This window comes from Perca fluviatilis, chromosome 20 (assembly GCF_010015445.1).
Source record: "Perca fluviatilis chromosome 20, GENO_Pfluv_1.0, whole genome shotgun sequence".
NCBI lineage: Eukaryota > Metazoa > Chordata > Actinopteri > Perciformes > Percidae > Perca > Perca fluviatilis.
Window position 1 is genome coordinate 11,000,556 of NC_053131.1, and position 26,297 is coordinate 11,026,852.

The 26,297-nt window shown below is 39.2% G+C and overlaps 2 protein-coding genes across 9 annotated transcripts in view; both read right to left on the reverse strand.

Annotated features, from left to right (window-relative positions):
• Positions 1 to 99: 99 nt before the first annotated feature.
• Positions 100 to 12,676, reverse strand: cdkl1 (cyclin-dependent kinase-like 1 (CDC2-related kinase)). Its single transcript, XM_039785198.1, has 10 exons — positions 12,564 to 12,676; positions 11,408 to 11,658; positions 9,565 to 9,686; positions 5,498 to 5,570; positions 5,041 to 5,131; positions 3,833 to 4,033; positions 2,925 to 3,007; positions 2,631 to 2,687; positions 2,170 to 2,331; positions 100 to 976 (listed from the first exon to the last, which is right to left on the reverse strand). Exons 2-10 carry the CDS (start codon positions 11,573 to 11,575, stop codon positions 875 to 877), a joined length of 1,059 nt encoding a protein of 352 aa, XP_039641132.1. The 5' UTR covers positions 11,576 to 11,658; positions 12,564 to 12,676; the 3' UTR covers positions 100 to 874.
• Positions 12,677 to 13,594: 918 nt separating this feature from the next.
• map4k5 (mitogen-activated protein kinase kinase kinase kinase 5) overlaps positions 13,595 to 26,297 on the reverse strand; it is a 36,457-nt gene continuing 23,754 nt past the window's right edge. For 3 of the 8 annotated variants that reach the window (XM_039786063.1, XM_039786069.1, XM_039786066.1), the window contains 19 exons: positions 26,213 to 26,257; positions 26,073 to 26,115; positions 25,740 to 25,953; positions 25,173 to 25,196; positions 24,970 to 25,055; positions 24,494 to 24,535; positions 24,157 to 24,241; positions 23,982 to 24,061; positions 23,302 to 23,362; positions 23,202 to 23,204; positions 22,363 to 22,477; positions 22,191 to 22,249; positions 21,892 to 21,995; positions 21,408 to 21,585; positions 20,791 to 20,859; positions 20,594 to 20,686; positions 20,206 to 20,276; positions 16,963 to 17,018; positions 13,595 to 14,653 (listed from right to left, as the gene is read on the reverse strand). In XM_039786063.1, coding sequence (XP_039641997.1) covers positions 14,566 to 14,653; positions 16,963 to 17,018; positions 20,206 to 20,276; positions 20,594 to 20,686; positions 20,791 to 20,859; positions 21,408 to 21,585; positions 21,892 to 21,995; positions 22,191 to 22,249; positions 22,363 to 22,477; positions 23,202 to 23,204; positions 23,302 to 23,362; positions 23,982 to 24,061; positions 24,157 to 24,241; positions 24,494 to 24,535; positions 24,970 to 25,055; positions 25,173 to 25,196; positions 25,740 to 25,953; positions 26,073 to 26,115; positions 26,213 to 26,257 — 1,516 coding nt within the window. In that variant the 3' untranslated portion in view covers positions 13,595 to 14,565. The remainder of the gene's footprint in view (positions 14,654 to 16,962; positions 17,019 to 20,205; positions 20,277 to 20,593; positions 20,687 to 20,790; positions 20,860 to 21,407; positions 21,586 to 21,891; positions 21,996 to 22,190; positions 22,250 to 22,362; positions 22,478 to 23,201; positions 23,205 to 23,301; positions 23,363 to 23,981; positions 24,062 to 24,156; positions 24,242 to 24,493; positions 24,536 to 24,969; positions 25,056 to 25,172; positions 25,197 to 25,739; positions 25,954 to 26,072; positions 26,116 to 26,212; positions 26,258 to 26,297) is intronic. The other 5 variants (XM_039786070.1, XM_039786067.1, XM_039786065.1 and 2 more) reach the window with 3 other exon arrangements.

Consider the following 26,297-nt stretch of genomic DNA (forward strand, 5'->3'; position numbering starts at 1 on the left):
AAAAGTAAGATCCTGAAGGAATGGAAAAAATCAGGTGAATGGGTCACCTTTCAGCCTGAAGTATAACCAAGCTTGAAAGAAAACAGTCCAGCAGAGAGAAACGTTAAAGCACTTTATATTGTTGACACTTGATAGATTGAACTATTCTTTATTATATTCTCAACATTCAAGGTAATAAAGGTTACTCCATATGTGGGTACAAAGAGAGAAACAATTTGGGAGTCATTCAAGAGTCTTAAAATCATTTCTCTTTAGATTAATTTGGCATTTGTACAATATCTGAGGACAGCCAGATGGCTGTGAACATCATTAGCACCAAAGTTCAACAGGTAATGAGTACAATGTGTGTATAGTTACTGCTTTTAATGCTAGTAAATGTGTGGGTTAAAGGAATATTCACTCCTGACGTCAATAAATAGTTTCAGAAATGCTCACGAGTCAAAGTTTGTGTCCTACATCATAAAACTCGCTACCCAAAAACAGGTCACTCTTTTTAAAAAAGAGTCTGTCGTTTTATAAAAAATACATTTGGCAAGGCAGTACGTCGGAGTTTTACCTTCAGTCTACTCGGCGACTACGAGCAGAGCAACGGACTGCTCCTCGTCTTTACAAAATACAACAATCGTTTGAATCAATGTGAATGGTTTGATCAATTGAAACGTAGGCAACATACATAGACCAAACATGTTGGGGAATAGTGCATAGACTGACATCAGTATCAAGAGACACCCGACACACCCCACGTGATAAACAAAATCTTTAGAAAAGCGGTTGAGTCTTCGTTTAAAAAAAACAAAAACAAAAACAAGGTGCTACCAGAATCTGCTTCATTTTCTGAGGTTTCAGAAAATGCTGCTTGTTGATGGTCTCGTGCTCAGATGTTCGGTAGGTGATAGTTGAACTTGCGCAGGTTGCTGTAGTACTTTTTATTGTCCAAAGCTGGGAAGATGCCACTGCTGGTCAGCTGTGGCAAATACTGCATGGTGGGAAAAAAAAAGTAAAAAAAAAAAAAAAAGATTTCAGGGACAATTTTCAGAGTACATGGATACATAACTAGAAAATTTGTAAAATTTAACTTAATGAAAAGATGAATTGTAGATTGGGATTTTCTGCAATATGATGCATTTTTTGTGGATTATTTAAAAATGACACAGACACAATGACACTTTTTTTTTTTTTTTTTAGGGGAATGCAGCTCCAGAATGTATTTTCATTTGTTCGTTCAGTTTATTCTACAACAAAACATTATTTAATCAGATTAAACATGGGGAAAATGAAGTTGTAGTCTATCTGCTCGGTTAAGTAGAGATTGCACGCTTTTCCAAATGCACAATAAGTAGCACTGCATTCCCACCGGTCTCAGTCCTTTAGATTAGAGTTTTGTTAGGTATTTCACCAATGTAAAGTGTCTTGGAGTTCTTGAGTGTGAGACCGTCACTCATAAATGTATTATTATTCATAGTGGTCACAAAAAAAAAAAAATTCTTTTATTACAAAGTTTCAGGATGATCTTCCAATAAAGTAATCTTAAATTCCCTAATTTAAACTTTTGAGAGTTTGACCTTTGTGGCTCAATACATTGAAGCTTCTGATACCTGATATGTAACTTTGTTTAAAATGTACACATACATCCATTATTTAAACTAGGGCTGCACGATATGAGGAAGGTGATGCGATAACGTTGAATATCGCGATAACGATATCACTTGCTAAAGTTACTCAGTTCTGCAGCTTTCAGTATTCTGCTAAAATACAACTATTTGCTTGTTGAATTTAAAAGAAATGAAAGGAAATAATTTCCAACATTCTGTTATTGAACATTGAATTAAATATAAAAGGCACCACTACAAAAACAAAAAGGCCAGTTACATTTTAAAGTGCAATTTTCTGCTCATATTTTCTTTCAACCAACACAAAAATCTCGGAGTGTCTTTCGCGATGTGGTTATTGCGCCAGTTGATATCGCGAAGACGATTTTAAAAAAAAACAAAAAAAAAAACGATATATTGTGCAGCCCTAGTTTAAACCAGATTTGTTTTCAAAGACACAGATGCTGGTTAGTTGATTAGAAGATATGCAGTATTTAAAAAAGAAAACTGACATTAGGCCTAAATATGGCAGCAAATGACATAAGTCCGACCATTACTCTTCATAGAGAAGGCCACTAACCCCGGGAGGAAGGTGTTTGCGAGGTAACCGCGTCCTCTTGTTGCTGGAGCGGTCGTGCTCTCGAGAGCTTCTCTCGCTCTTTCCCCGCAGGCTGTCGAAGTACGGATGTTGGAGGAGCTGCTCACAGGTCAGCCGCTCGGACGGGTCCATCCTTAGGCAACCCTAAACCATCAACAAGAACACTTGCTAAATATCACCGATTATGCAACTAAGTAAACATGGAGTATTTACTTTTGTTATTTAGGATCACCGAAAGCTTTGTACAGAATTTGTTGTCACATGAATGAATGAATGAATGAATGAAAGTTTATCGAAACGCAAGTCATACTTTTTCTGACATACATATATCTAAAACATGCACATTTCACTGGATTAAAATTGAAATGTTCAAAACTCAATTTTATTGGCTGTGGTGAATTAAAACAAGACAGATTAGAAGATTACACTCATGACATTGTTACCTTCATGAGACTCAGAGCTTGATGTGAGAGAGTTGGGTATTTCTGCTCCAAAGGTTCCTACAGAAAAAACAAATAAAGATTCAGAATATTTTGGTTTTCACAGTTCTTTTTTTTTCTTGTTGTCTTCTTTTTCTTTTTTTACATTATTTAGCTTTTGTGGGATGAGTTAAGGCTGGCAAAAACTCACTGAATGCCAAAATGATAGTTTCTGAATACAGCTAATGTAGATCAAAAAGCCACAACAACATGTAGGTAGATGGAGCACATGTAGATGGAGTGGGTGGCGTGTCTCACCATCTCTTGTGGCTCTGGGATGGAAACTCCACCGAAGAACTGGTTGTTGCTGAAGACCTGCTGGTGTCGAGGGATCAGGTCTCCTGCAGAAGACAAGAAAGGTGAACATTACGGGTTTCAAATCCCTCCTGTGAATGTAATCAAACTTGGTATTATTATTTTGTCCAAAAGTTTATAGACATTTTACAACTTCTTCCTGTTCTGGGAAACATTTTTCAACTTCCATAACTTTACCAAGAATTAAATGACAATGTAGATATGGTTTTCTTGCTTTGTCCTGTTTTAATCTCACATATGTATGAAAAAAAGATCAACTAATATCCTGTTAATCCTTATGTATTATTTCAAAATAGACACATCTAATGTGAAAGGGATGCAAAATTGCATGCTTTATGCTTTGTGATCGATTGCATTAAAGTGCAATGTGTGAACAGTAAATCAATAAAGCTCTATTATAAAGCCCCACTCCCTGTTTGTTTCAGAACTTTGTGAAAGATTTGAATCTGTACAACAGTTTTGTGTAAATTGTCTGATAACTATATATAATCATTTCATCACAAATATAGTTCTATTGAAAGACAATAAATTACAATGTTAATCATCCCACCAACATCCCTTTTATGTATTATTGTTTAAATCCTGAAATGTCTCACTGTACAGTTTGTATTGGCAGGTTTCCCCTCACAACAGCAGCAGGCTCGTGGCCGGTTAGCTCAGTTGGTAGAGCGGGCGCACATATGCAGAGGTTTATTCCTCGACGCAGAAGGTCCAGGGTTCGAGCCCGACCTGTGACGGTTTTCCTGCATGTCTCCCCCCCTCTCTCTCCCCTTTCATATCTCAGCTTTCCTATCTAATAAAGGCAGAAATGCCCAAAGGAAAAAAAGAACAGCAGCAGACTGATTGATTACCGAGAGTCTTTCTGATCAGGTACAGTTGGTCCATGTCAGACTTCCCGGGCCACAGAGGGATCCCCGACAGCAGCTCGGCGAACACACATCCGATGGCCCAGACGTCCACCGGAGGGCCGTACTGAGTGTCTCCCACCAGCAGCTCAGGGGAGCGGTACCAACGAGTCGCCACGTAGTCTGTGTAGTAGTCGCATGGACCAGCTGGAGGCACAAAAAAAAGGTATGTAGAGAGTGAGCTGTCAGGTCATTGGTGACGGTTAAAGAATAGATCACACAAGTACTCTGTACTTTTGTGTTGAAGATTAGCTTAATATACTGGTTTTATGATATCAAATATTTATGTCAGCGTAGCCTCTATTATAGTCTGGATCAACGACAGTCCATTTCGACTGCCGAATGTCCCTCGCCCGCCACTCTCTGTGTGTTGCTGTTCTTAAACTCTGTTCGCAACAACAACAACCTTCGAGCTAGCGGGCTACACGCTGAAAATGGCAAGTTTTGAAGAAAATTTGGATCGTGCAACAAGGCAGGCCTGCTTTGTTCTTTCGAGGAATGATTGTAAAGATTTACAAAGAATATGTTTACGGCATTTCCTCTCTAACTGGGACGTTTTGGGACCGATTGGTGGGATTGCTGTGGACAAAATACACAGGGCGATACACTGGTAAGAGCAAAATGCCATTCGTTTAACCATGTATCCAGCTAATTTAAATAGCTCATGTTACTGCATTGTGTGAACAGTTAATTTAATAGTGTATGTGGCGTTTTCTTTTGCAGGGTGCAAATGTTCCACCAAAACAAGTTCCTTCTTGAGACTATTTTGCAGAGCCACCGTCGCTGCGTCCGGAGCTTAACGCCGCCAAGACGATTGTGATTGGTATAAAGAAATGCAAACATCTGTGATAGAGCCAGGAGATGTCTGGCAATGCGAGTCTACCTGTATTATAATGAAGGTTTCTCCCTAATCACAACTCGTGGCTGGAAAAAGTACACATTTTAAAACCTGGTTAAGGGCTGCTTGAGTTTCAAATACATGCACACTTCCTCCCAGTAAAACCTCTGCAGCTGCACACCTGAAACACACAGCATTAAATGACTGAAGCCTTGTAAAATACTACAAAGGCAACACCACTGAATGCAACATGTACGTGTCCACCAGGTGGCACTGTCAAATATGTAACAGCTGTTGATAAAGTCTTAAAACTTACTGAGAATCCTTGCGAACCCAAAGTCACAGAGTTTGATGACTTGGTGTTTGGTGATGAGAATATTTTCCGGCTTGACGTCTCGGTGAATGCACTGCAGGAACAGGAATTAAAGCACTATATTGAAAGCTCAACAATGTGTTCAGATGCTTATGGTTGTGAGATGCTGAGAATACAAGGGGTCTGTGTGGGAAACAATGAAGGAGAGGGAGACACTGCTGTTAAATGGGAGCCCTTGTAGCATTTGTTGTGTCTAGGTGATACATTAACTGCTGGTCAGCCAAGGGGAAGGAATTCTTGTTAAAAAAACAGAGCCATAAAGCAGGAGGCTTGGTGGGAGGAGACTGGAGGAACTCAAAAACAAGCTGAAGGGAAGCTTTGACAACTAAACACACACTGTATTATACTATGCGAGGAGGTAAGAGTAGAAATAGAAAAAGGCGGAGTACAAGTTACTTACATTTTGTTTGTGACAGAAGTTGACAGCTTGAAGTGTCTGCCAGGTTATGCTTTTCACAAGGTTCTCTGGAACTCTGGAGGACAAAAAGGAAATTAACATGTTAGGCTGATTCGTTGAATAATCACTAAAGTGATCAATACAAAGTAATAATAAAAATTAATTAATTTTCATTTTTATTTTCAACTTAGTGTACTTATAGTGGGGTTGACAAAAAGATCCACCGACTGGAACTTTCCAAACTAAGTTACATCTCATGATTCTCTATAAAAATGTAGGGCCATACAAAATTGGGCTGAAAGTAGGGCTGGGCGATATGGAGAAAATCAAATATCACGATATTTTTGACCAAATACCTCGACATCGATACCGCAACGATATGATTGTAGTGTTGACTATTGGTGCTTTCACAAAATATTTACACAATGAGATTTTTGATGAATAATCATCAATAATATGGATATAATAACTAAGTGGGCAAAGGCAAATAATAGAACAGCTAGAACAGTCTGCTAAGTTCATAAAATGACATCACTTTACCTTAATGCAGCCTTTAACACCAGGAAAAGACAACACTTATGCCATATTACGATATGCAAAATCTAAGACGATATCTAGTCTGATATCACGATATCGATATCATATAGATATGTTGCCCAGCTCTAGCTGAAAGCTGCAAAATAATGTCCAGTTACTGGATCAAACTAAGATTTAAATGTGGTTCAAGTGATTGTTTTAGTGGGTTAAACAAAAATGTAAAATCTGTTGATTGATAAATTTATTATATGATTGCTTTTCTTTGTTAACTTTATAAATGATGTAAGGTAAATTATGAATGAATGAACTAAACAATGCTTTTTTTAAATCAGATTTACCGTATCTTTTCAGTTTTATGAATACAAACGAGTATTTCAAGTAATCGAAACCTTTAACAACAGTCTCCGTGAGGCTGTACACAGAGGGGCTTTGAGCTAAATGCTAACATCAGCATGCTAATGCACTCGCAGAGACACAATACCACGCTGATGCTTAGCAGGTAACGCTTACCATGTTCATCTTAGTTTAGCATGTTAGCATGCTGGACCTCTGCGTCGAGGCATAAGCCTCTCAGTATATGTGCTAAAAGTATATGTCCGCTAATTGTCAATTATTTTACATAATCGCTGTTTATTTGTTTAACTGCAATTAATTGCTGACATTAACTAAGGTCTTAAGGCGTATGACTGGTAATTGTTGGTTTTGCGTATATATGTCAAATTGTAATTATATATAAGTGATTATTGGTCGGACTACATATTTTTTATATTTCAATTGTTAGTTGTTGGTACTTGACCCTATACACGTTCATAGCAACAAAAATGACAAGGGGGGGGGATATAGTTAGAAAAAATGTTTTATGATAATAAAGAGGCGTTGTTTACTTCGATGGCTGTGTATTCGTGTTATTACATTATCTGGGTCACATTACAGTGATATAACCAAAAGATATATCCTGGAATTGATTCAAAACTTTGTTTAAAAAAGTAATACATAAATACATATTTTTTTAAATTTGACTGAAAGAGACAATTATAATGTTAATTGCAATTATTTCTGAGACAATTAATTGTACAGCAACATTTGGAATTGTTACAGCTCTACACCGAAAGTTATAACATTCCAACATGAAGGGGGACATGAATGTGTGTACCAAATTTCATGGCAATCCATCTTGTAGTTGAGACATTTCACTAAAAGCCATAAATGTCAACCTCATGGTGGCGCTAGAGGAAATGTCAGGGGATCACCGAAGTCAGTAAGAATAATTCTCTGGGGACCACGAATGTTTGTACAAAATTTCATGGCAATACATCCAATATTTGTTGAGATATTTCAGTATGGACTGACAAACAGACCAACATTGCCATCCCCAGAGCTAAAAATAAAACTAACAGCTGTAGAACTGTTAGGGTTTGAGGGATCTGGGACAAAAATTTGATTCATCTACACGAAGAGACAAATCTAATAACAGAAGAATGGATGGATAGATAACTTTGTTCTTGGATTATTGGAAAGCAGAAATCTTTTTCTGTATACTTTTGCTGTCTTCTGTAGTTTTTCAGCTCTGTTCTTTTCGAGATCTCTCCTCCCTCAGATGGCTCTGTGAAGGACACAGGAGCAGTGTCCAGTGTTCGTCTGGATGTTCAACACTGAGGCTTTGTTGGCTCAGGGACCGTCATCTATCAGTGTTGCCGGGGAAATGGCTAAATCGAGCCTTGTGACTGGCAATTAATAACAATCTCCGCCCCTTTCTCCCCACTTTGTTCTCCCAACTCTTCTTTTGAACCCTCTGTGTCCAAGAGACTACAGGCCAGGACCAGAGGGGGAAACCAGACAGCGAAAACACTCCGTATAAAATGTGGCCGAGACTAAGCAGTCCCGCCAGCTCCCCGCCAGCAATGCATTCTGGGAGAGCATCACTGTAAACATTCCACAGCGAGCAGGTCAGCTTCCTGGGAGATGAGCGTTGTGCCCGTCACAGCCGGACAAAGCACAGTGTACGCTGTGGTATACGTGTAATGTAGAGATAATAGAAAGTACACAGCGCTTTGTTAAATCAAAAGCCACCTTACTCAGATTTATGCTTTCATTATCTCAGTGTGACAGGCAGGCAGTACAGTAAACTGAGCTGTGTGCTCATTTCATATGAGAAAAAGTCCATAAATAGAGAAATATTGTCTTTTTATTGCATTACTAACACAAGTTTCTAAAGCTTTTACTGCTTTACAAAGAGGGCTGAGTGGTTGAGTCCGTATCATGCTATTATTAGAATATCTTTTCAAATATCTATATTAAGTTATTTCCGGTGGTGGAATGTAAGTATATTTACTAGTGCTGTCAATTGTTTTACCGTGAGATTAACATTCTTTTTGGCCTAGCAAACTTTGTTGTTTTTTTTCACATGCTGTTGCAACAACTAGTAACGTTAGAAAAACTACAACACCACACCGGATCTAGCTAGACCGGGAACAAAACAACAGGCACGCCGCGCACACAAAGAGTAGTAGGCTAATGTTACGTTTTGAGTGGATGGCGAGCGCGAGATGCCGAAATGGATGCCAATAAGATTCTGAATGGAAAGTTTACTTTTAAAAAGTTGCCAAATGGTTCCATTGACAAGACCAAAGTGATCTGTGTGTGTTTTGTCGTTGTGAACGGAGCTATCATCGCAGCACGTCCAGTCTGAAATACCACTTGATTGCCAAGCACACAGATGATGCCAATTCTCCGCCCCCCCCTCGTCAAAGCCATTTTAAAGAGCATTAAAATGAGAAAAAAAAATAATGGGACAAAAATAAATCAAGGGACATTTAGAATAGATAAAAATATGCGATTAACTGCGAGTTAACTATGACAATGCGATTAAATATTCTAATCGTTTGACAGCACTAATATTTACTCAAGTGCTGTACTTTAGTACATAACTGAGGTGCTTGTACTTGAGTCTTTTCTTCACATGCCACTTCTACTCCACTCCAATTCACAGGGAAATATTTTACTCTTTACTCCGCTACATTTATTTGACAGTATTAGTTACTTTACAAATTAAGATTTCTGCACACAAAACAAGTACAGCTAAAATTATTAGCAGATTAATCGATTGGAAATGACCATTAATGATCATTTAAGTCATTTTTCATGCCAGAAGATTTTACGGTTCCAGCTTCACAAATGTGAAGATTTGCTTCTTTTCCTTTGAATTGGTTTCATTTTTTAGGTTTGTACTGTTGGTTGGACAAAACAAACATTGGGAAGGGGATTCTTTGGGCTCTGGGTAATTGCGACCACATTTTATCACTATTTTCTGAATTTGTACTTTCTTTTAAAGTGAAAATTAATGCATCAATAATTATAATACATTACTCTGAAATGAGCCATTCTGCATAATGAGTAGTTTACTGTTGGTATTTTAAGTATATTTTAATGCTAATACTTTTACTTGAGTCAGATTTTGAATGCGCGACTTTTATTTGTCACAAAGTATCACTACTCTGTGGTAAAAGATGTGAATACTTCTTCCACACACCCACCCTCTGGGATGGCGGTCCAGCTCGTTGAGGACCGTGTGGTCGCAGTACTCGAAGACGAGGTGAAGCTTCCGTTTACGCCGAAACACTTCCATCAGATTCACCAGGTTGGCGTGTTTCAGTTGCTGAGGTACAAAACATAGCAGAAGACGTCTCAGGGCTTTTGTCTCAAACACTATCAGAGAAATACAGTAACATCCACACAAATACAGCTCCACAGAACCAGTAAACCAGTAAAGTAGGCTGTTCAGAGAGCTGCACCATATGTGGTTTGCTCTTATCAAACAGACTAAACAGTTAACAGATGGTAATAAACATGCTGTTGCCCCTGACAACCTGTCCCCATCCTGTCCTATTTATGAGCTCATGGTGTCCAGCAGGCCACTAACACTCCCACCCACCGCATGACTAATTAAACCAGTACTCCAACAGTGCATCTTTGAGAATTATTATTCAACATAAAAAAAGTCTTGTTTTAGCCTTTGCTTTGAATAAACGTAGCAAAAAAATATTTCAGTTGTTTTTGTCTGAGAAGGAAACAAGGAACGGTCATTGATGGGTTTTTATTCTTTTTTTTTTTTCATGTCAAAAAAAGTCTCTGCCAGCCAGGCAACACTACTCACTTAGAGGCTTAATATCAATTAATTGACAAGAATGTCTAAAATAGCCTTTTATAGTCAAACAGCTAAAAACAAAGACACAAACAAACCGGAACAAGGCACTAGTGCTAATGCCTTTTCAGTCATTAAAGTCTGCCCAGTTTTTTATTTCCTGTTATTAAAATACATTTCACATTGTAATTTAGATACTTCAGTCTGCCCTGACCCTGCGGGGTTTTTCCTTTATTTGATCACAACCCTCTAAACCTCTTTTGAACGTTGCTCTTTTCTCTGTGCAGCAGCTACAAAAATGCTTCCCCTCTGTCTGCAGAATTAACTGCATGTTGTCTCTCCTGCTGGCTGCTCAGCACAGAAGGAAGACACTAAAACAGGATTTGCATCTTTAAAAGATCAAATAAAACTTCTAAATAAAGTATGGCATCATGGGATTTGTTAGTATAGTTTGACTGTGCATTATTATATTGTATTTCCAGGGTAGAATATAAAGTAATTGTTATACTTTCATCCATATTATGAATAAAAGAGTGTGTGTGTGTGTTTGTGTGTGTGTGTGTATATATATATATATATTTTGCTGGCAAAGGTGTGATTAAAATGTTAAAGGTTAGCTTCTAAAATTAATACAGACATAATGTGATTCAGTATAATAACATGTTTGTTGATGTTTGGACTAGTTTTCATGAATTTGAAGTATCATAAGAAATTGTATGAAAGCCAGGAAAAGGAAAGAATAAATGAAAAGCTAGTCATAATAAAAAAAAAATTCTATTAAATTAAATTAATTTAGTTTTAATTTTAATCTCAGACTTTTATCACGTAATTTTGACTTTCATAATGTTGACGTACTAAATGAGAATTTTGCAATACTATCTTATAATTTGAACATTTTACAATCATAATTTCGACTTCAAGAAATTTGACTCACTATTTCATTGTTTTTACTTAGTACAAAATGTTTGACATTTTTGCTGATAATTTTGACTTAATGAGCAAACATGGGATGTGCTTTCTCATAGTTTTGATGATGATGTACTATCTGAGAATATTTACTAAGTCAAAAATGTTGATATAGCATTAGCATTTTATCTTGATCTACCTTTCTGGGCAGAAATGGCCTTCCACAGCCTGGTAAACCTGGATTGCACAGATGTGCTCGAAACACACAGATGTGAAGGACGTTTTGTGAGAAGAACTAGAGGATATTGAGGATAATTATGGGCCGTCACCTTGAGCATCCTGATCTCCCTCAGTGCAATCTTCTTGATGATGGGATCGTCCTCTGACTCCACAAACTTCTTGATGGCGACAACCTGCCCTGTGTCTTTGTTTCTGCACTTGAAGACAACACCGTAGGAGCCCTCTCCGATCTTTCCTATCTTCTCGTACTTGTCCATCTTCAGGCTGGACCAGCAGGCATATGAAGATAAAAACACTTTTCCAGGAGGGTCCAAGGAGCCTGGACAGTCTTTTCTGCAGCCTATAAAGAGGGTTAGAAGAAACACAGGAGGGGTTTTCAGAGGGGATACAGAGAAGAAGAGTGACCACCTAGTGCTTTTATGAATAATTCACTCAATTAAAGCTGGAATAGATTCATAATAAGGATAAAAACTGGCTCATATGAGAGTTGGGTGTTTTCTGGAGAAAAAAAAAAGCATACAATAATGCTTTTCTAAAACATATAAAATAGATGTTGGTTTATTTTGGTGGCTTTTCATGTAATGATATCAAAAATATTGTTTTAGCTGTGCATCATTATGAGCTATTGTAAAAAACAAACAAACAAAAAAACAGAGCTGATGGCACAGAAACATGTCATGCATAATTATCTGAATATAAAAGCATATTAAAGAATTTACATGCATCTGCTAATTGAATGAAAACTACAAAATATCTGTATCCAAGATCGAATTGTGTTTATGCTCTTGGATGTGGGGTTCAGAAATGTCAAAATAAACCTCTTAAACTGCCTCCATAAGATAGATTTAATTGCTTAGAGGCAACATTACACCTGTCTCCCAACAGTTAGATTGCGTAACCAAAACATTTGCAATGCAAAGTTAGGTCATTCCCCTGAGGGGGATATAGAGCGAAAACAAATAACACAGAGAGTGAACAGCTACAGGACTAAAATCAAAGTGCTGCACAAAATTAATAGCAAAAGGTATGAATGAACAGCTCAGGCTGCATGTTTATAACTGACATTAGATTAGAGGATTGTATGCAATGAAGAAATAGTTACAATCCTTAAGTTTGAAGTCTGGTTTCAAAGTTGCCTCATTAAACCAGCTGATTATATAAGTAGGCACATTTCTATATTTCTGTGAGAAATATTTCGGTAAAATAACTTCCTTTTCGTCAAAATATGTAAATTTGAAAACTTACTTTCAGTGAAATTCAGAGTCAGTGAGGAGCTGCTTCTTGTTCCAAACACAAGGTGGACGATCACAGCTCAACTGTCCCTGCAGACACATGAAGCGTGAGGTTTTAAAGAGTCAAGACGTTTTAGAATAAATCGACATCCGGTCGTGCCTTTCAAAATAAAACAAAATGAGCACGCATCACTTCCTTTAGTTTCATATTTTGTTCATATTATCTATCACGTTGTTGTTCTGCAGAGGTGAAAGAAAAACTCGAGTTTGGGTTCTGTGGGTAAGAAATTCCACGTTGAACAGAATCGTTTCTTGATTTTATTTTGAAGGTGGAAATCACCTTACTTCCGGTATTATCCACTGACTCTAACTCGGTTTAAATTGACAAATGTCTCCCTTTTCCACGCCAGTTCCCATAGGAACAACTGACTCCACCTCCATAAAAAGGAAAAGCAGAGTCCTGTGGGTTTTTAAAGGTTTGTAGATTTTTCACACCTGACAGTTCATGTCAGAGATGGGTTTAAAAATGGAGAGGCAGGTAAGGTCAGCACACACACACGCACACAAGTCAGTCTATTCAAGACACAAATCCTCACACATAGGAAATCCCTTTCAGTTTGTAGTACATGACTTTGTGCTGCACAGTTTTTCTTACAGATTTCTTACAAAGAGTACATGTATTCATGTTTTTGGTGATGATCAAAACAACCCAAGGAAAATGTAAACCTGTCATGTTGTCCTGTCGCACTGAGACTAATTAGTGCAGTTTGGTGAAGTCAGAGAAATGGCAGACTAAACAGGGATATAATGGAAACTTGTACTCCCCCGTATTCCCCCGTTGCTCCCATCAGACACTCGTCACCACTGAGGAGAATCTCGGGTGGTGCATCATCAGCTCTGTTACATCAATCCAATCTCACAAAACAACAAAAATAAACCAGTCCATTCAGGTTATCTTGTTAACAAAGCTTTTTTTATTACAAAAAAACAGCATACATTAAACATTTTGCGAAGGGAATGCAAAGATGTTAACAAAACCTAGCATTGTCCCTCATTTTGTCATTTTATTTTAAATAAAAAAATGTACAAAAGTGCTTACATGGTGCAAATAATGAGAAGTAAAAGGTCTATAAAAGAGGAAGGTAAAGAAAAAAATTTACATTATATCCAACTTCTAAAAATGCGGCAGAGCAGGAGAGATGAGACTATATTACATAGCAGTAAAAATAAGCCAAAGCAGCTCAGGAACTGTTCACTGGGTAGTTAATCCTCACACAGCAGGACTGCACTGTCACTGGCTGTTAACACGGTCTGTAAATCAAACATACCCTATTACTTAACATGAGGTTAATAAATATTGCTTAAATAACCCACAATGCTCATGGGTTTCTGCTAAAACTGAGCTATTAGTTTTACTACAGAGCTTGTAAAATCTTCTCTCAAGCCTACAAACGTCTGCCACTGGCAGTGATTATGAGTGACATGTTACAGACAATAACACAATAACTCTCCAATTGTTTTGCTAATACAAATCACAAATTATTGTGAAATTTAATGGCACTTTTGTCAATAATACCTCTAAATAACGTGTTGGTTACTCAGTCCACGGTACAGAAAAGTGAGAAAAATGCTAAGTAACAATGTTCATTTGAGCGTTTATGGTTTCTCCACTTTCTGTCCAATAACAGTTTCCTTGTCGTTTGCGATGAGTGGAGCTACAGCGAACTTGTTGCTGGTGTAAGGCTACTCATGAATCCAGACTCAAGAGGCTCATCTTTTTAAGATAAGATTAACCTCTATTGACGGGGATATTTAGAAATAAATACAGCTAAGTATAGAAAGTAACAGAAATAAATAATACCAGACTGACTGACCTGTTTATCCTGTGATCAGTAACAAAAGCTCCCAATAATTGTTTTAAACCAGACGTTTTCCTTGACACAGAACCTTAGGTGAAAGTCTGAAGTTTACTCCCAAAAACTGAGGCATCTTATCCACTTTTCTCTGGGAGAGGCTCAGTAACTGTTCTCATGACCTGCTAAAATGTAGAGGTTGCTCAGGGCCGTGGGGTTGTCTGTGGGTCGGCTCTGCAAAACCACCACCCTGCAAAAGAAACAGACACCACAGTCAGATCATCACACAGAAATACTAAATGACGGCTGTCATGGTACCTGGTGAAACATAAAACCCAAGCTGTAACAAAAAGTTGAATGTCAATCTGGCAACTCTTGAACTGAAATAAGCCACAAACGAGGAAGCTAAAGGGTTTTTTCCCCCCCAAGTTTTATTGTGTAAATTGCAATAGACTAATTTGCTTTCTTGCTGAGAGTTACATGAGAAGATTGATACAACTCGTGTGTGTGGTGGAGGTACAGCAGTAGAGCCAGCAGCATTGCTTAGCATAAAGACTGGAAACAGGGAGACAGCTAGCCTTGCTCTGTTCAAAAGGTAACAAAACTCTCTCAGCAATTAAACCACAACTTTGTACACTTTGGTTTGTACGGATTAAACAGAAATATAACAAGATATAACATTGTATCATATGATATCAAATCTTGTCATGTCTGCAAGAAAAAGCACATTTCCCAAAATGTCAAACCTATTCTTTAATTCTTTTAAATACTACCCTAGCTTTTTAGATGGTTGAATGCTTTTTCTACCTACCAGGCAGCACATTATGTCAGTGTTATTTTTAGGTCAGTTCTAACAACCTAACTTTGTATGTAAATGAATGGGAAACAATTCCTGCCTGGAAAGTAGAAAACAGCGGAGTCGTGTGAATTGTGAACCTTTAAGAGTTGACCGATTGCCAAATACAACAAAAAATGTCTCTCCAGGAATGACAGATGTTTAGAAAATACTATGAAGGTTAGGGTATTGACTTTTGTCAATGGAATTGACAAGAAATAATATTAAAATGCTGCTCATTTAACTACATTTACAACCAATGACAAAACTCAAAGCACGTTAATTGTATCGATCTACTCTGAGGACGTATACTGACAGTTTATGGTAACTGGCACGTAAACCGTCCTGATCTAGCTGTCACAGTCAGTTCAGGACGTCAGTGGGTGCATCTTCAGATGCCATGTGGTGGTGACAGGTGAGCAGGGAAGCTACAGTCCATACTGTCCGTTCCATCAGATGAAATTACAGAGGCATGGAGAGACACTCAAGGCTGGCAGTGCCCGGGCGGCAGTGAATAAAACATGGGGGGCTGGGCAGAGAGAGGCCTCGCTCCAATGCCACAGGCTTCATCTGGAGTCATCACTGACTGAGCTGGGAGAGCCTCACTGAGCACACTCTCTGTTAGCATTGGTGTGTGTGTGGGTGTGTGTGTGTGTGTGTGTGTGTGTGTGTGTGTGTGTGTGTGTGAGAGAGAGAGTGTGAGTGAGTGAGTGAGAGAGAGAGACAGAGAGAGACCGAGAGATGGGGAGCTAAATCACATCCTGCTGAAACCAACCATCATGACATCAGTCTAGAGCTGCAACGATTCATTTTCTGTCAATTGATTAATGGCCAACTATTTTGATAGTCGATAAATCATTTAAGTCTTTTTCAGGCAAATATTCTGTGGTGCCAGCTTCTCAAATGGGAGGATTTACGGCTTTTCGGTTATATAACCGTGTCATTTGAATCTCTTTGGGTTTCAGAAGATCAATCGATAATGTACATAATCGTTAATATAATAATAAGCAAAAATACCAAACATTCCAGCTTTGTTCCATTGTTCCAGCTTCTCAAATGTTACGATTTACTGCTTTTCTCTGTTTGATATGATTTTAATTAGAATACATTTTGGGTTTTAGACTACCACTATGAGCATTTCTCACTTTTTATAGATTAATAATTATACACATGAACTAAAAACAAATTTAACAGCTTAAATAACCGCTTAGTGCATTATCGTAGATGTGTAAAATTTAGCTCGACCTTCATGCTTCAGCCACCAGAGCTACTGAAGCAACAAGCATAAAACACGGAAAAAAAAAAAAAAAAAAAAAAAAAAAAGAAGAAGAAGAGAAGATAGAGAGAGAGATGTAACAGGGGCAGCAGGGGATGAGAGCTGTGGGCTCTCAACACAGGAGGTAAGTGGATTGTTTGGTGGTTTCCAGGTAATAAGACCTGAGGGAGGACTGCCTGGTATTATGGAGGCCATGGGGCTAATAAATTATACCAACTGTGGTATTGATGGAAAGGCAGATACACAGGGTTAAGTGAGGAGGTAGAGGGAGAGCCTATTTATAATCCTGTTTGTTTATGAGGTGATGAGTTTCAGAAGTCCTTTGGGATTTTTGTGGTACGTGTTCCTCCACTGGGTGCGTTTGCTCATCTGCACACGTGTTCCTCCACCGGGTGCGTTTGCTCATCTGCACTGATGTAGCTAAAGATGGAAATATCTCTGTACCAACCTGTCAGATCCGAGGAGGCGGAAGACTCTGCTTGGATCACAAATCTCCTGGGTCACCTGGGGAAATAAAAAAAAATAGTTTTCTGTTTATCTGAAGTAATGGTGGTGCTGATGGGGCATTGAAACACATGAATCAACAAGCTTCCTTATACTGAAGCCAGTTAGCATGCTTCACCAACCCATGCATATAAATCTTAAGCTGGGCAAACACCACACATTTTTATTAATCTTGAATGTTGCGTTAACCCACATTGCAATTTTTAAATTGCAGCCAAAACTATGCTCACTGTATGGATTAATTGTCCAGTCATAACGTGGGTTCTCACACTGAATATAAACATTTCCATTGACAATTCCAATAAAGCTTTTTCAATCCATTTTGAATTTTGGTGGTGCGGTGACTGTTAACAATTGGATCACTTATTGTGCCTTTAACAAAAAATGTCCACACGTTTTTCAACAGAATGTAGGTAACTACAGTGCCTTGCGAAAGTATTCGGCCCCCTTGAACTTTGACCTTTTGCCACATTTCAGGCCTCAAACATAAAGATATAAAACTGTAATTTTTTGTGAAGAATCAACAACAAGTGGGACACAATCATGAAGTGGAACGAAATTTATTGGATATTTCAAACCTTTTAAACAAATAAAAAACTGAAATATTGGGCGTGCAAAATTATTCAGCCCCCTTCAGTTAATACTTTGTAGCGCCACCTTTTGCTGCGATTACAGCTGTAAGTCGCTTGGGGTATGTCTCTATCAGTTTTGCACATCGAGAGACTGACATTTTTGCCCATTCCTCCTTGCAAAACAGCTCGAGCTCAGTGAGGTTGGATGGAGAGTGTTTGTGAACAGCAGTTTTCAGTTCTTTCCACAGATTCTCGATTGGATTCAAGTCTGGACTTTGACTTGGCCATTCTAACACCTGGATATGTTTATTTGTGAACCATTTAATTGTAGATTTTGCTTTATGTTTTGGATCATTGTCTTGTTGGAAGACAAATCTCCGTCCCAGTCTCAGGTCTTTTGCAGACTCCATCAGGTTTTCTTCCAGAATGGTCCTGTATTTGGCTCCATCCATCTTCCCATCAATTTTAACCATCTTCCCTGTCCCTGCTGAAGAAAAGCAGGCCCAAACCATGATGCTGCCACCACCATGTTTGACAGTGGGGATGGTGTGTTTAGGTGATGAGCTGTGTTGCTTTTCCGCTAAACCATAACGTTTTGCATTGTTGCCAAAAAGTTCGATTTTGGTTTCATCTGACCACAGCACCTTCTTCCACATGTTTGGTGTGTCTCCCATGTGGCTTTTGGCAAACTTTAAAACGACACTTTTTATGGATATCTTTAAGAAATGGCTTTCTTCTTGCCACTCTTCCATAAAGGCCAGATTTGTGCAGTATACGACTGATTGTTGTCCTATGGACAGAGTCTCCCAGCTCAGCTGTAGATCTCTGCAGTTCATCCAGAGTGATCATGGGCCTCTTGGCTGCATCTCTGATCAGTCTTCTCATTGTATGAGCTGAAAGTTTAGAGGGACGGCCGGGTCTTCGATTTGTAGTGGTCTGATACTCCTTCCATTTCAATATTATCGCTTGCACAGTGCTCCTTGGGATGTTTAAAGCTTGGGAAATCTTTTTGTATCCAAATCCGGGCTTTAAACTTCTCCACAACAGTATCTCGGACCTGCCTGGTGTGTTCCTTGTTCTTCATGATGCTCTCTGCGCTTTACACGGACCTCTGAGACTATCACAGAGCAGGTGCATTTATACGGAGACTTGATTACACACAGCTGGATTCTATTTATCATCATTAGTCATTTAGGTCAACATTGGATCATTCAGAGATCCTCACTGAACTTCTGGAGAGAGTTTGCTGCACTGAAAGTAAAGGGGCTGAATAATTTTGCACGCCCACTTTTTCAGTTTTTTATTTGTTAAAAAAGTTTGAAATAGCCAATGAATTTCGTTCCACTTCATAATTGGGACCCACTTGTTGTTGATTCTTCACAAAAAATTACAGTTTTATATCTTTATGTTTGAGGCCTGAAATGTGGCAAAAGGTCGAAACGTTCAAGGGGGCCGAATACTTTCGCAAGGCACTGTAAGTGCTGACCCTAGGGACTCTGTGTTACTGTGTACAATCCTGGAGCTTACCTCAACACAAGATGTAGCCAAAGACAAGAGCCCCTTCAAAACACACTCTCACATGTTATGAAAACTTGTTGACAGATGCGAGATAGTCGGGCATGTGACACCTGCTAGGTGTAAGTCCTTGGCCTTGGGAGAGATCTGATCTGTTTAAGTCTAAACGAGAACAAGGTCTCTGGTGTTCAGAGAAGCACCCACCGAAGCGAGCACGGATCAATAAGCCTGCCCCCCCTTGAATGCCTTCGCTTTTGAGAGGAATCATAACGGGACACAGAATGAATTATTTAGTGCTGCTCCCTGTTGTGTGCGGGGTTTCGTTTATGATTGAGCATGAATTTTGCATGGCCGCTGACATTTCAAAAATCCTTGCTGTGGTAGAACCGTCAAGCTAGGCTGGGCGCAGACTCTGCAAACAGACCTTCTGTTTCATCTGAGTGCCTCAGGACCATGTCTGACAGAGTGAGCTTTCAAATGGGTGGCCCCTATCTCCATATCACTTTTCATAAAAACAGAATGCTTCACCTCCCTGTGATCTCTTGAACTTTTATTCTGCTGTTGAGCTTGACTCGTGATCCGGTTAACACAGGATTCCTCCGTGAAAGGAGAACAAATTCATTACCTTGGCCTGACACAAAGACACTTTGTCTGGCTCCACCTGAGGTCTAATCTCCTGGGATCACCTACAGCATGTAGCCACGCATAGAAACAGCCATCACTCAGGGTCTTTGTTGACAAGAGCCAGAGGTGTTTGTTCATGTGTAGAACAAACAAGCCTGTATTCAGCGATGTGACAAACAGTCAGAGTTTCTCCTCTGTAGTCACTGGAGACCCATGAAAATTGATACTGATATTTTGGTGTTAATATTGATTTTAAAGTAGCAAAAAGCTTGAAAATGTTGATTTAGTTTATTTGTTACGTTTATTCTGAGGTGAATGGCATCTTTACTTGTCATCTCTTTGTAAAGACTGTAGAAAACTGTACAAACTTGTTAGAAGTGAAGGCTAATATACTTGACAGGCACACAATAAAGTGGTACAGTATCAAAAAGAGACACCTTTGTGAATTTGTATTCGTGGGCATGAGCTGTTTTTACCTCATTAGACTTGAAGCTTTTTCCCTGCATGCCATGTTTCCAGAAGGCCAGGACGCTGTCCTGAAGGCACACTGTCAGAAGAAAAAGGTCATAGGCAATGTGTCAGCACACAGTCAAGATAACCAATGAAACACTGCCAACTTGATTAAGAGGAACAATGCAATTCATTACGAGTTTACAAAAAGACCTTTTGTAAATGTAACATGCCACTTCGCTGGATATACAACCAGGTTTCTGTACACCTGCCAGCTTGTCATGCTGGGAGTTGTTTTTTTTTATTATTTTGTTTTTTTTTATATCTACCTTTAAAGTAAGCAGGTTTTGTTTAAATGCTGTAAGGTCTTACACATAATTATATGTACCTCCAAGTCTTTGTCTAAAAGCTTACCAACTGATCCAATGCAGAAGTCAAAGCTGAGCTCAGATGCCAGCTTCTTGTTGGACTTCAGTCTGCCCTGGAGATTAACAATCTTCAGATTTTCTGGGGAGAGAAATAACAAAAGGCTGTAGGAATGATGTGGCAGAACATAGATAATTACATCCAGACTGTTTTGGTCAAAGCTGATGAAAAGTGGTTGTACTTACGGTCCAAACACACCAACACTGTGTCTCTCTCCAGCTGGGTGACATGGATTGCATCCACCTGCTGATGAGCTATGGGAAGGGAAGTTACAACTATAAAAATCTTGTTTTCAAACATTCCTGTGGCATGGCAATGTATAATGCATATTTTATAAGTAATTAAAAAATAAAAATAAATGTTTGATATAAAATTAGTTCTTGGATAGTCCCTCTCCATTATTGTGTTAGTTAATTCATAACATTGTATTTTTTTTTATTTTTTTTTTTAAATCAGCCTGTTTCACTTTCTTACACTACTTTTTTACTGCACTAAGGGGGTTCTTTGTGCTGTTTAAGTGCAGTGGAAGCAATAGCACCATGTTTTAGAGAGCAAACAGAAAGCCATGTCATCATTTGTTATGTGCATAGGTGTTCAAACTGCACAAAAGCCCTTCAAGAGGATGGTGTATTTCACATGATACTAATGAAGCCACAAAGATGAGAGGCTGCATTGCATTCTGTAGAGGCTACTTTCAATAGACAACTTGGTTTCCATTCAGCCATATCTCCACATAGCACATTGTGTCTTTGTATGGATTGCATGGTATTCGGCGCCACATTAGTGCACATGTTTGACTTACTTGTTCCCATCTCTGTGAACCAGGAGGAGCAGGAGTTGAGGTTGATAGTCTCAAAACGGACCACCTGGCCTGGCTCGGTGCCCTTGCTGATGGCCACACACACCAGAGGATACTCCTGCTCTGGGACCACCAGCATCTCAAACACCTTCAGTGGGCTGGGAAGAGGGAAGTCAAAGTGCTGCCGCAGAAAGAGAGAGCCAACACAGGGGTTAATGTCAGTGGTGCTTCTTTGTTTAATGATGCTTAAAATTGATTTTGTAGTGTGAAGGTAGTGAAAAAGGTCACTGGGAACATAATTAACTTGTGCTTCAGAGCAAAGGAGCAATGGACATTTCTTTTCTTGCTTGGACAGCTAGATTTTAAATCGTAACTACAGATGTGCTCATGAAAGAAAAAATATACCTTGAGGTAAAAACATGTAGTCTAACTAAATTTGTGGAGGGACAGTAATCCTTGAGATGAGAAAAGAAAATAGCCAGTTTACCTTGATAAGCATAAACCTCTGCATGGGCTCATACCACTGCAACAGGACAATCCCAGACTGCAGCGCTCCACACAAGTACTTGTGGCCTGTATATGGATTTCTCACTGTAAAAAAAGAAAAGATTGTCAAGAAGTATAGCTAGATTGAGCTATGCAGACCCTTTGTAACAGTTTACGACAGGAGTATATAGTTTAAAAAACTGGCCTAGTACAGAGATGTTCCTCATGTATTGACACAATTTATTATGACAGAAGGGTGAGTAAATCAAACAGAGTGGTTGGGAGGGAAAGGCCACTCACCAATGCAGCACTTGTGACAGCCCTTTGTGTCGGGGATCTTAATTGTCAGGGCAAACCTCCTGAGGAGAGAAAACGGTCAAGTTGTTGTGTCTTGTCACTTGCATGAGTGTGGTAACATGCCTAAAGTAAAAAGTATGTATGAGACCAAAAACCCCAGACATGTTGGTCTCACCTGGGTAAGATTTTGTCTGGGAAGCGATGAGTCTGGAACTGAGCAGCCAGGCCCGGCTTCTTCAGCTGCTCAAACAGCCCGATGAGATTGTGGGAGTACAGCTGGAAGGTTTTCCCTACAGCAGAATACAATATATTTAATCACTAGCTTCAAGAGTAAAACAGTGAGTAGTGTAGTAGTAATCAAAGCCATGAGTCTTAAATATGACAGACAAGACCTAAGTAAACTTTTCTACACATATTTTAAACACAAGTTCTGACATTTCTTTACACATTCTGCAACACATGAAGCAGCTTTCACACGTAGAAAGGTTAGATGTGAACACGTGAACATGGAGTAAAAACAGAAGTGTGACGATGATGTGAAGCATGATTACCTTCTGATGAAGCCAGTTAGTAGAATATCAAATCAAGCCAGGCGAGAGGAGGATGGACAGTGTCCAAGGGAAGAGGAGAAGAGAACAGAAGTTAAGTATACCAAGAGGCAAACCGATGAGGGTAAAACTGAAAGCAGACCTCGCACTTTTTAACTGTTAAGCCAGAGAAAAGGCTCCGACGACTAAAATAGCCAAACAGATAGTTTGGTTTCAAATGATAGATGATTTGAGTTTTCTGACAACATGTTGCATGTCGGTTTTAATATATGAAACAAAGTACACTTGCTTTTGCAGCTACTATATATATATAGTAAGCTACAGAGATCAATATATCTGAGTGGAACAGGCTGCAACGCCAGATGTGTCACTCATGAGTCACTGTGTTACATGGACACAGTTCTAATAGAGGCTCTCCCATTGCAAACAAAAGAAAGTTATTTCATGGCTGCAGATATGGAGTGACCTTCTTGCCCTCAGGGGCAGCAAGATAACGCAGGACAAAGAAGCAGCAGGTTATTCCAGTGGTCAGTGAAGCAGGAGGCTGTGATAAATCCATCACTTACCAGATAAAGACATCAGGTTGTTGTTGATAACGTACAGCCATGTACACTTCCTCGGGAACAGCTAAATAGGGAATTAAACAAAAGAGGTACAATTATCTTTAAGTTGGACATTAGCTCTCAAAGGAGGGAGTAAGAAGGTGGAAAAGAACATTATTTGATTGTTCGCTGGAAACAAAGTCAGCCGGTGACAGCATTTTCAACCAACTCATGGAGTTAACATTAGCTAGTTCGATACAGCTGACAAAATCTGCCTGTGGTAGTTGCAATATCGATGGTTGTCAGCTAGAAATGAGAAGTTTGCTCTTGTATACAGTTGCTTTGCTGGCGTCTTTATTGAACCAAATTTATTGTTACGAACAGCAACATCTCACTGCCGGTCAGACTAACTGCTACTGTAGTGTGGGTGGTGTCATTTTCTTCAGTCTGTGGCCCAACAGGTAAATTAGGTCTCCAATCTAACGTTAGTCAAAGTGTTGACATATGAAAGCATCAAACGTGCATTTTAGATTAATGACATGAGAGTATATCCAACTGTTGCAGGCGTTTTCTACCCGCAAGTTATTGTAAACAAATTGGGGCTACGCATCTCTTACACAGTTTAATGAGGATAAGCAGTAAGTAATTCTGTAAATTTATCCTGGTTTTAATAATTATTTTAGATTAATATTAGCTGCTGTTACCTGCTCCATTGTGGCTTCATGCAGCTCATTAAGATTCAGCGTATAGATGCCATCCTCCGTCCCAAAGATTAGGTACTGATCTAGAAGAAAAACATTATTTTATTTTATTTTTTTAAATAAGCATTGGCTTAAATAAAACATGTTTGTGTACCACGCTTGTTGCATGAAGCTGTACCTTTGGTGTCTGGATGAATCCATGATGTGGCACAGTTGATCTTCAGTGGACAGCCATCAAACACCTTAGAGAAACAGGCTCCCATCTGAAATGAAAAGCAACATGGCTCAGAACAGGCAGTCTCTGGCTCAGTGAAGCGCTGAAATGTCAGCCAGGGTTTAATGAGCTAAAGCTGAGCAGAGCAGAAGCAACCACAAAGCAGAAAGCTCTGTGGAACCCAAATATCTACAGAATGTACAGCAGCAGCTCAGACAAGATGTTTAATAACAGTGCCTATGAAACCAGGCCAGCAGGGAAGAGTGAAGACTGTGAGGGACAATGCAGAAGATTCACTCACCAGTACTTTAGGAGTGGGTGGAAGACCGTTGATAGCTGGTTTCTAAAGAGGAGCAGAGGAAACAAAAAACCATAAGATAATGTACATGTAGAACACAAAGACAAAGCAGAACAATTATTTTCAATTTAGCAGCTTAATTCAGCTCCAGCTTCAACAATGAGCCGAATAAACATAATGGACTGTTTTCTTTTGTGTGTGTTCTGTCACAGACAATTAAATGTTCAACATCTGTGGATGCCAAAATGCCCTCTCTAACTGTTGGTGTTTGGATCTGACAAGGGAAAAACATCATATTTGAGGTTTCAGTGCGAGGCCAGCCAGCTAGCTGGAGACACTCCACGTATAAAATACAGGCCCGTAGACCACAGATGACATTTTCATCGTAAAAACCCAAGAAACTAAAGATGAGAAGTGTGGCTGTCATGATTGAAGTATATATATTGCAACGCTATATTGTGAAATAACTTCAGACTCACAGGGAATTCCTTTTTCTCCTTCCGGTGCTGTCGGTTGGGTGGTGCCATGGGACTGCCTCCATTCACACTGTCATCTGAATCATTATCTGTCATAAGAGAGCAGGCAGATTAAAATTGCATTTGTGGCATAACTATTAATCATAGTGTCAAAAACGTAGAAGCTAAATCCAAAGATCGGACACATTTACACCAGTCTCCCTTACCTTTACATTCAGATTTACTGAGAGCTTGTAAAATAAAATAAGTTCTCATTTAGAGACGCGGTTGTTTTAAGAGAACAGACACCAATGAAAGACATAAACAGGTTATTGCACATAAATATACACTACCGGTCAAAAGTTTGGGGTCACTTAGACATTTCCATTCCACTCCATTACAGACAGAATACCAGCGGAGATCAGTTGCATTGTTTTTAAAAAAATCAGTTTTCCGAATACATTATGTGCTTACATAATTGCAAAAGGGTTCTCGACTGTTGTAGAAAGAAGTGGCTGATCTTTAATGCAATATCTACATCAACCATTCATCCAGTGTTCCAAAGGCACATTCTGTTTACTAATTGGATATCATTTTAAAAGGTTAACTGAGAAAACATTGGAGAACGCTTTTGCAATTATGTAAGCACATAATGTAATCTGAAAACGGATTAAAAAAAAACAATGCAACTGATCTCAGCTGGTATTCTGCCTATAATGGTGTGGAATGGAAATGTCTAAGTGACCCCAAACTTTTGACCGGTAGTGTATGTAAATTCAGACACTGAGACTCACCAGGATCAGAGGCGTGAGACAAAAGGCCGGGGCTGCTGACGCTGACAGAGAGGAAATCTGGAGACGAGTGCTCCACCTTGTTGCCCAGGTTCTCAGGTGTGCTCTGTATGCGAACGACCTGGCTCGGTCCGTTATCGGAGTTAGGGAACCTCCGAACCGTCAGAGACCTCTCATCATTAAGGCCAAGCTCCTCTGACGAGCTGTTTAATCGTGGCTGAGAGAGAAAGCGTGGAAACAGTTTGGTGTTGATTCAAAGCACTTCATACACTTCTAACATGGATTTTAACCGCAGAAATCCATGCAGTTAAAATAATTTATAATTTTGTGTCTCACCTTCGGGGGCAGAGGAGGAGGAACCCCTGGCTTGAGGGTTGACCTGAATTGAAAAGCATTATTTTTTTATAAAGATGTAAATTACAGAAATGAATGTTTCTGCGTCCATTATGAAATCTTAACGTAATGACATCACTCACAGCTCCACTTCTTCAAAGGCATCTTCAAGATGGGCGATGTGTCCCCTGTAGGAAACAACACAGTGGAAAATAAGACTCAGAGCTC

Excerpts from the sequence above, each read along its gene's own strand:
- cdkl1 (XM_039785198.1), bottom strand. The coding sequence starts at position 11,575 with ATGGACAAGTACGAGAAGATAGGAAAGATCGGAGAGGGCTCCTACGGT. Across the intron at positions 5,571-9,564 it reads CTGGACCGCCATCCCAGAGG|AGTTCCAGAGAACCTTGTGA; the intron begins GTGGGTGTGTGG and ends TTTGTCCTCCAG. Across the intron at positions 2,332-2,630 it reads AAGCTCTGAGTCTCATGAAG|GGTTGCCTAAGGATGGACCC; the intron begins GTAACAATGTCA and ends TTGATGGTTTAG.